The 10,343-nt window shown below is 51.3% G+C and overlaps 1 protein-coding gene across 1 annotated transcript; it reads right to left on the bottom strand.

Annotated features, from left to right (window-relative positions):
* Positions 1-101: 101 nt before the first annotated feature.
* Positions 102-7,180, bottom strand: LOC307085730 (double-stranded RNA-specific editase B2-like; the record flags this gene model as incomplete). The annotated part of the gene is made up of 9 exons (XM_079750593.1): positions 102-281; positions 1,221-1,402; positions 1,895-2,076; positions 2,635-2,806; positions 3,264-3,448; positions 4,013-4,184; positions 4,673-4,790; positions 5,648-6,543; positions 7,162-7,180. 9 exons carry the CDS (start codon positions 7,178-7,180, stop codon positions 102-104), a joined length of 2,106 nt encoding a protein of 701 aa, XP_079606719.1.
* Positions 7,181-10,343: the final 3,163 nt, after the last annotated feature.

Here is a 10,343-nt window from a genome sequence, read left to right as displayed (position 1 = left end):
GTGCCCGCATACTAAGTGGCAGGGGCCTAGTCTTACAAGTCATCACTCTGAATTAACGACGACCAGACTCCAAACTCGTAACCCGTCGTATTAACCGTGAGTCACACGCCGACGGAGAACCCGCTGAGCTCGGGGGGTTTCCCTGGCCAGGGTCCGAGCCCGTCGGCCCGCAGAGCCGCGTCGAACCGCCGCCGCGCGCTCTGGTACCGGCCGGCCTCCATCTTGGAGCCGGAGTAGGTCATCGATGACGACGAGTCTTCAGACCACGACTCTCCCTTCAGCTGAGAGACAGACAGAGAGGATGTTAAGCGTTAATTTAAAAAACATTAAATCAAGATAACATTGTACTGTTACAATATAAAATGTTATTAGCATTAGGCTTAAACAATCTGTGTTTTCTCTTTCTTTCTCCAAAATGTACTCCAGTCCTGTTGTGTGTGATATTAATAGTTTGGTGCTTAGTTGTATTGGGTATTTTTTTGGTCCAAAGTGATTTGAATGCTTTTCTAAATAATTGCAAGGCTTCGCTCCGTGTTATCATCACATTTTAAACCGTGGCCATTTGCTCCATCGTAGCTTTAATCTGGGAGTGAAATACATCACCTTAATGGAGCCGACTCTCAGACCGCTGCAGGGGATTGGAACCGCTAGGCTAATGCATCGGCATTATGTCACACTTGTGTTTCTTGTATGGAGGTCGCTCTTTCTTAAACGTTAGCATATTTGATTAAAACTGCTGATTTCTAGCAGCCTGGTCCCGTTTTTTTATAATTAAATATATAACTAATTTCCTTTAAAGCAGGTTTTTTTTAATTTGGTGAGTGTGTTTCCGATATCCCAGTACAACTTTCATCCGATAACAACGTGACACATGCTGCTCTGTTTAAAACATCTCGATTACAACGGCTCTCGGTTCTCCGTTCGTTGGTCTGGAACGCAGCCTGCGGCTCCAGCTCTCAGGCCAGGGGACTCCAGCTCTCAGGTCAGGGAGCCACAGAGCTCAGGTCAGGGAGCCCCAGCTCTCAGGTCAGGGAGCCCAGCTCTCAGGTCAGGGGGTTCCAGCACTCAGGTCAGGGGGCTAGCCTGGCTAGGTTGATGTCCCGGTGAAGCTACTGCGCTAATGTGGTAACATCCTGTTTTCAGGGCGTTCGGGTGGAAAAATCTCAGCCGTCTCCACGGTAACGAGGAGAGCGTCAACCCCCCCCCCCCCCCCCCCCCACCTGTTGCTGGAGGCGCCGCCATCGGGCAAACAGCGAACGGCGGCAGAGGCGGGATGCCCCCCCCCCACCGGACCTCTGGCCCGAGGAGGTGCTGAGCTCCTCCGGTTCCCCGGCCCCCAGGGTCCAGTTGAGGCTGAGGTCGGGGGACCGCCCCCCTGGGCGGGGCTCGCTGCCGGACACACCTGGGAGAGAGCAGAGGTCACAGTGGGCTCGGTCATAATTATGTAATGTTAGTAACATCCTAAAGCTATGTTAATGTTAGCAACATCGTACAGCCCGGTCTTAATAATGTAATGTTAGTAACATCCTACAGCCCAGTCATAATAACGTAATGTTAGTAACATCCTACAGCCTGGTCATAATAATGTAATGTTAATAACATCCTACAGCCCGGTCATAATAATGTAATGTTAGTAACATCCTACAGCCCGGTCATAATGTAAGGGTAATAACATCCTACAGCCCGGTCATAATAATGTAATGTTAGAAACATCCTACAGCCCGGTCATAATGTAAGGGTAATAACATCCTACAGCCCGGTCATAATGTAATGTTTGATGTAATGTTAGTAACATTCTACAGCTTGGTCATAATGTAAGGTTAGATGTAATGTTAGTAACATCCTACAGCCCATTCATAATGTAATGTTAGATGTAATGTTAGTAACATCCTACAGCCTGGGCGCGGCAGGGTCCGGCGGTAGGGCAGGGCCAAGTGTGGGAGGCGAGCCGTGCGGCAGGCCAGGGTCCGGGCCAGGTGTCCCGTGTGACCGAGCCCCCCAACCGTCAGACTGAACAGGTAAACTGGCTCCACCAGCTGGGACAGCAGGGCACCCTGCAGGCCCAGCACACTCCACCTGTTGGGGGGACATGGGAAATACACCTGTTGGTGGAATACACCTGTTGGTGGAATACACCTGTTGGTGGAATACACCTGTTGGTGGAATACACCTGTTGGTGGAATACACCTGTTGGTTGAATACAACTGTTGGTGGAAAACACCTGTTGGTGGAATACACCTGTTGGTGGAAAACACCTGTTGGTGAAATACACCTGTTGGTGGAATACACCTGTTGGTGGAAAACACCTGTTGGTGGAAAACACCTGTTGGTGGAATACACCTGTTGGTGGAATACACCTGTTGGTTGAATACACCTGTTCGTGGAAAACACCTGTTGGTGGAATACACCTGTTGGTGGAATACAACTGTTGGTGGAATACACCTGTTGGTGGAAAACACCTGTTGGTGGAAAACACCTGTTGGTGGAATATACCTGTTGGTGGAATATACCTGTTGGTGGACTACACCTGTTGGTGGAATATACCTGTTGGTGGACTACACCTGTTGGTGGAGTTCACCGGTTGGGAAGTATTAATATTCACAAAATAACCGAACAAGATTTAAATCAGCTCACCTGGCTATTTTGTCGGTGCAGGACATGGTGATGAGAGGTTTACCCGGTGACTCCATCCCCCCGTCCTGATTGGCTCTGGGCTGCTGCCTCACAGGAAGTGTTCCCTCTCCTCCTGCAGTCTTCATGCGGAGGCGACAGTGGAATCTCCGTGCTGGTTTGTTGCCACTGAGGTCTGGCGGACAGGAAGTCGTGTTGGTTTAATTTCCTCTGAAGTTTGAGACACTTACAGGCTGCGTCTTGATTGCGGGGATACTTTGTAAATAGGTGGAGAATGAAGCTTTTTCATTTTCCACTGAATGAACATTTTTCTAAATGACCCAATTCAGTAGGAGGCATAGGACACAACCTAGCTAGGTACATACATGGCTGTAGCCAGGGTTTGAAAAAAATCGGGGTCCGGGGCATTTACCCATCTCAGAGAAGTCTTCAACCGCTGATTTTGTATACAGCTGTATTTAGTTTCTTATTAAATTGTAATCGCTAGAGAAATGACGGAGGTCCGGACCTCGATGACCTTATAGCCGGGCATGGGCACAGCTACGTAGACTCGGCATCGCCTCAAGGAAGCATCAGACGGTTGATTGGTGGGTATGGGTTTTCCCATAAGGCTGTGCGGCACCAGGACCCACATGAGGTGTCAGGGTATTCCTTACGCATGGCGGCCATCCCGTAGGGGCAGTGGAGGCGAGCGTCTCCACAGGGCGAGGAGCTGACGAACATGTGGAAGAGGAGGCCCTCTTTCAGCCTGAAGACCCCGCCCGGACCCTCTCTGAAGACCGAGTCCTCCGCCCGCTCCACGGCCTCTGCTCGCGGGCTGCAGAGTAGCAGCAGGAGGATCACAGGGGTCAGTCAATTATGCAGGATGAGGCAGAATGTCATTCGGACCACCAGGGTTCACTGTGAAATATAGGGTTCAACTTTACAACATTTACATTCAGGGCATTTAGCAGACGCTTTTCTCCAAAGCCACTTACAATAAGTGCATTAGTCAGAAGAAAGAGAAACAATATATCGCTGTCGGTACAGTAAGGATGTTCATAGAACTAAGTGCCAAGCGCTAGCAATCACTAGGTTAACCCATTCCCCGCATACAGTAAAGATAGCTAGGATAAGATGCTACACAATGCTAAGTACTAAATATATCTAGGATAAGATGCTACACAATGCTAAGTACTAAATATAGCTAGGATAAGATGCTATACAATTCTAAGTACTAAAGATTTCTAGGATAAGATGCTACACATTACTAAGTACTATTTTTAAGTGAACATGCATTGTGTTCTGCACTGAGTTTGCCCTGGATTCACTCCCTGGATTCAGGATTCATCCTCTGGATTCACAGCATGCCTCCCGCTTAGGGCCCGTTGTCGTTCCTCACCCCAGGAGGAACAGCTCCAGCTGGGTGTAGAGGAACCCGACCAGTGCCCGCCGGGCCATGACCTCAGCGTGGCAGTCGTTGACCAGCCACCCCTGGTCCCTCTGGGCCCCCCCAGACAGACACCTGGTCCCGGAGCCAAGGGCCACCACCTGGGCCCCCTGCAGGGAGAACCCTAGAGCGAGGGGGAGAGAGAGATGGGGAGAGAGGCGTTAAAATGGAGCTAGGAATTTGAGATTATGTATAATCAGTCAGTTTTTGAGTCTAAACTGAGTTTACCCAGATATATATATTTTTCATATTCCTACTTTAAAGACCAAAGAAAGGATAAACCCCCGTTCCCAATGAACCCTTCACCCACCTCTGGTAAAATTACCTCTGAAAGGAAACTCCCAGTTCCCACTGTCCTTGAATGCATCACCCACCTCTGGTAAAGTTACCTCTGAAGGGAAACTCCCAGTTCCCACTGTCCTTCAATGCTTCACCTACCTCTGGTAAAGTTACCGCTAAAGGCAAACTCCCAGTTCCCACTGTCCTTCAACGCTTCGCCTACCTCTGGTAAAGTTACCGCTGAAGGCAAACTCCCAGTTCCCACTGTCCTTCAACGCTTCACCTACCTCTGGTGAAGTTACCGCTGAAGGGAAACTTGAATGCAGCACCCACCTCGGGTCATCACCACCCCGGCCAGGCCCTTGTGGCGGGCGTGCGAGGTAGAGCCCCAGCTGTGGGTCAGCTCGGCGTACTTCTCTCTCACCAGGTCGAACACGGCCTCTGAGAAGAGCTGGAGAACAGCAGGCAGCGAGGTCAGTGAAGGACCACTCTGAACCACACCACTGAAGAAGAACATGTGATGTTACGCAGCGGGAGGGTGAGGTCACAGTGCTCTGGCCACAGTGGTTCATAAAGTGCTGTAGGACTGCATTTGTTCGACTCAGCTGGTCGTCTTCAGTGTCCGACAGTAACTGGTGTGGTTTGGATCCTGATCTAATCTCAAAGGCCTGGATCAGGTGTTTGGGTCAAAGTGTGTGTTTGGAGGATCATTGGATGTTTGAGCCCTTATTGGCTTTCCTGTAGAGGCAGCACAACAGAGTCAAATCACACAAAAGAAAATGTAAAATGTCACAAAATTGACCAACTATACAACCAAACAATAATGTTTTCCTAAGTAGAGGCTCTATACTCCAATCCCATCTGGCGACACAAGGTCAGCTGTAATGAGCATGTTCCACAATTATGGCTCCCATTAATATGCTCTTCACACCTCCTGTCTACTGCCTCTTCTCCCTTCGTCCTCCTTTCCCCTCCTCTCACTCCTCTCCCCTCTTCCTCCTCCTCTCCCCCTTGCTTTCCCCTCCTACCCTCCTACCCTCCTCCTCCACTCCCTCCTCCCCCCTGCTCTCTCCTTCTCTCACACCTCCCCTGCTTCTCACCCCTCCACCTCTCCCCCCTCCTCTCCCCTCCCCTCCTCCCCTAGAGTCCCGATGTCAGGGCTAAATGGGGACCATAAAGGCGGAGGCCCTGCGTGGACTTCACCAGCGGCGCATCACGGCGACTATTGAGTCTGCTTCAGAGAGCCTTATGGTGATCAACCACCAGGGGGGCCGTACTCGCCACCATATTGAGCAGCGGACCACTGACCTGAGGTAACTGGGTGGCAGCATTACAGGAAGTGATGCCGAGCAGCTTCCTCTCTGTCTCCACAGTAACTCTGTAGAGTGCCTGCAGGGCCGTCGCTGCTGCCCGGGTCTTGGCCAGTCGTTTGCTGCGACCGCGGCCCTCAAAGACCCTCCCCTCCACCCAGAGCACTGTCAGGAACCCCCCGACCGCGCTGCCATGCCCCCGCTCCACGAGGCACGCCCACCGGAGCCCCGGGTGGCGCCGGGTCAGCAGGTCCACCGGACCGGGCGGCCCTGAGGGACATCTGGGAAGGTTCTCCTGGACTTTGGGATTCTCAGAGCAGAGCTGACCCAGGGTCAGCCGGCCGGCCCGTCTGCTGGTGCTGGACCCGGGGAGGGACCCGTCCCCGGGCTCGGCCCCTGAAGGGTCGAACAGGACCAGGAGAGCCCCGGCGGCGTCCACCCTGTCAGCCGTGAAGTCCACGGGGCCGGGGGAGGAGCCGGCCAGGGCGGCGTGGGCCTGGGGGGCGTTGGGGAGCTGGATGAAGGAGCCAAGAGCCGACTCGGCCGCCCTCCTCTTGGCCTGTCGCTTGGTGGAGCCCTGGCCCTCGAAGCAGCGCCCGTGGACCTCCACACCGACGGAGAACAGCGGAGCGTGACCCGGGCCGGTCCGGGACAGCGTCTGGTACTGCAGGCCCGGCTGGAGCTCGTGGAGCTGAACCAGGGCACTCTTCTGGCTCAAGGCCCAGGAGGCTCGCCTGACGCTCGGCCGTCTCGCCTGGAGGACCTGGTCCCCTCGGGCCGGCGCCAGCTGACTCCTCCACACAGCGGTCTGCTGGGTTCTAGGGGCGGCGGCGCAGCAAGCTGTCAGACGGCGTCTCTGTTGGTCGTCAAGGTTCTGGTTCTCGGTTCCATGGCCTGTTGGAGGGTCGGAGAAAACACAGGCATATCAAGCCAACATAAAGACGATCATCTTAATATCCTAATATGGTTATATATAATATAACAATTATGGTAATTATTGTTATGATAGCCTGGGTGTTACTTGGAGGACCCTGGTCTTAATGGGAGGGCCTGGGTTATACTGGGAGTACTGGGTCTTACTGGGAGGACTGGGTCTTACTGGGAGGACTGGGTCTTACTGGGAGGACCTGGGTCCTACTGGAAGGACCTGGGTCTTACTGGGATGCCTGGGTTTTACTGGAAGGACCTGGGTCTTACTGGGAGGACGTCTTACTGGAGTTATCTGGATGTTCTGCTGTTCCCAAGGTCCTCCCGTTGCCCGGAGGGGTTTCCAGGGTCCTGCTTTGAAGGCCTGGAGGAGAAGAGGAGATATCTACTCTTTATACATCTTGTGGACTATCTGGTCCTTTATACCCAGATACACTCTTTAAGGAGCAGAGAGGGGTTGGGCCATTTCGCTCCAGGACAATGCTCCAGGGCTGTGGCCATTGGGGATAGAACCCAGAACCATTCAGCTAGGAGTCGCCACTACCCATCCTGCTCCCCATATCAACATGTGACCTGCAGAAATACCTCCCAGCAAGCCAACCATTCAGTCCATGGTCAGCGCTGGAGAGGCGATGCCATGTTTAAGCTCCGCCCCTGGATGCAGATCTGTGTTGATCAGCAGGTCCAGGTGGATGTCTCAAATCACACAAAGAGCCCACTGCTCTGATAGCATCTTTATGTATCATGGTTAGAGTAGCAAACTGCTCTTATAGCATCTTTAACTCTAGCATAGTATGTGTAGTACACTGCTCCTATAGCATAGTTATGTAGCACGGTTAGCATAGCTCTGTAGTCTGATAGCATCGTTATGTAGCATGGTTAGCGTAGTACTCTAGTCTCATAGCATCGTTGTGTAGCATGGTTCGCGTAGCACTCTAGTCTCATAGCAACGTTATGTAGCATGGTTCGTGCAGCACTCTGGTATCATAGCATCATTATGTAGCATGGTTAGCATAGCACTCTAGTCTCATAGCAACGTTATGTAGCATGGTTCGCCTAGCACTCTGTTCTCATTGCATTGTTATGTAGCATGGTTAGCATAGCTCTCTAGTCTCATAATCTCTCTCCTAAGCTTGGTGTTCACCAGCAGGGCTGTGAGCTCCTCATTTGGCCGTCACTAATGAAGTTTATTTAATGAAATAATGAAATTATTCATGGAGGGGGGCAGCCATGCGCTGACCGCATGTGTGTGTATTTCATTTATTCTTTGTGGTGTTTGTGTGTTTTGTGGAGTGTGTCTGTTCTGTATTGTGTGTGTGTGTGTATTTGTGTGTGTGTGTAAATATTTGCGTGTGTGTGTGTTTGTATGAATGTGTTTGTGTGTGTCTGTGTGTCTGTGTGATTTCTGACAGCTGTGGATAATCTCATTTGCTAGGTGTAATTAATGTTAATCTATTTAATTGTCTGGTAATGCCGTCTTCCTCAAGGGCAAAGAAAGAGAGCCACTTGTAGCCGAGGCGAGGCTAACCTCCAGCGACCTAGCTTAGCGGTAGCTTCAGGTTTGCATGAACGACAGACAAAGTGTTACTTTGCTTTGCCTTAAATAACTTTATATAAAAATTGCTCTTGGTGAGAGTTGAGAGATAAAGGTTGTATCACCGATGTGGGTGATGTCACATCTGTAATGGCAGCGAGATCCAAACAAACAGAGCCAGCTCGCCCCTCCCTTCCGTGTTTCGTGCATCCAGTAAAAACTATCATGAATGCAGCGCAAAACCCCACAACACTCACTCCTTGTCGGTGATTGGTTGGAATACTATTTATTTTGGTTTTGAATGGTTGGTAGTATTTGTTTTTGTGTACGATCTCGGAGCATAGGCTGCCTACAGATATGGCCTGCTTATGGGGCGGGCAGCTAGTGGATCGTGAGGAAAGATCAGATGAATGTGATCATTTATGTTTCGACCTAGAATCGCTGATACAACCTTTAAGAGAGCAAATTATGAACAAGAAACGCCCCTCCCACCCTCTCTGCTCCTCCTCCCTTTCTGCTCCCCCCTCCCTCCCTCCCCCTCCCTTTCTCCCTGCTCCTCGCAATCTTTGCTCCTCCCTCCCTCTCTGCTCCTCCTTCTATGCTCCTCCCTCCCTCTCTGCCTCCCCCTCCCTCTCTGCTCCTCCCTTTCCCTGCTCCTGCCTCCCACTCTACTCCTCCCTCTCTGCTCCTCCCTCCCTCTCTGCTCCTCCCTGCCACTCTACTACTCCCTCCCTATGTTTCTCCACCATAGAGTGTTACATTCACACTCCTTCGATTGACAGGCAAGATGGATTCCCCGAACCAATCAGTGAAGAGATGCCCTGATTGGTCTAAACACCTCCTCCTGACGGTCTTTACCGTTAATGTTAAAGACTGCATAAAGAGCAGTTTATTCCCCAACGTTTTTAACAGAATCCTGTATGGTTCATATAGGCATACTGGAGCATACTGATGTTCAGAGTTCACCTTGACTCTGCATAGCCTCCCCCCTTACCCCCCCCCCCCCCCCCCCCCCCCCCCCCCCCCCCCCGCCCACACACCCCTCATACACTCTTATTGTATGTTGTACGTCCTGTCACTTAGCATTGTGTAGCATCTTATCCTAGCTCTGTTGTATATGGGGAATGGGTTAACCTAGTGATTGTTAGTGCTTGGCACTCGATTCTATGAACTTCCTTACTGTACCGACAGCGAAATATTGTTGTTTCTCCTACTTCTGACAAATGGAATTATTGTAAGTGGCTTTGGATAAAAGCGTCTGAGAATGCCCTGAAGGTAAAGGTAGATACAGACAGCGGAACTTCGTACCTCAGCCTTTCGTTCACTGTGTGAGCGTGGTCGTGGCCCCCTGCTGTCTCCCTGCAGCCCGCCGTCCTACTACTCTTCCTCAGCGCGGAGCCCCAGTTTCGCCTCAGCCTCTTCACCACCACGGTACTCTAGTTGTCATGGTGACCTCACCCCGTCGGTGGCAGAACACCCTGATGTCCCGGGAAAGCAGACAGCGGGTGGGACTGAGAATAGACGCTTTTGGGGCACTTTGATTTAGGATTACATTTAATACAAAAGCCATCAGGAGTAATCTGGGGGCTTATGATAAACAATGTTTAATCCCTAAAATCTGACCTGTTGCCCAGAGGAATGTAATTATCATTAGCAGAGCTCTCAACTTGATGAGATATCCCACAATGACTGTCTTGGGGATTCGCTCCAGAGCCGACGTGTGGGATTTGACAAAGGTTGGCCGCTGTAAACGCTTTATATCGGACACGCTACTATAACGATGCAGCTCAAACTCACGGTTAAACACAAGTTAATGAATCACTAATTGCTTTCTGTCCATTGAAATAGGACAGACATAAGAGAGACATAAACATGGAGATGTTGCTTTCCTCATGAAGGCGTTTATGACCACATTCTATATGTCCAGCATGGCAGGAGGTTTAGAGCCAGGTACCACCTAGGAACCAAGGTGGTACCTGGCTAGGTGGAGTCCTCCCACCTCAGCACTGGTTCAGGACCAGTGCTGGAGTGCTGATCAGCCTACTGGGGTTACGCTGTGGTTCCAGAAGTACTTTGGTCCCAGTCTGCCGGCCCCCTGTCCTGCACTTCAAACACACACAGGACTCTGAACTGGAGATAGTAGGATTCACCCTGAGATAAGCTTCTGCACAGTCCATCCCTCCTGCTGTGAGCCCCCTGACTCGTCTGGGTTCTCAGGCTGAGAACCAGTCGG

Source organism: Pollachius pollachius (assembly GCF_949987615.1).
Source record: "Pollachius pollachius genome assembly, chromosome: 14".
In the NCBI taxonomy this organism is placed as follows: domain Eukaryota; kingdom Metazoa; phylum Chordata; class Actinopteri; order Gadiformes; family Gadidae; genus Pollachius; species Pollachius pollachius.
Note: the sequence above shows the minus strand (reverse complement) of the source record. Positions and strands in the feature narration are given on the sequence as shown.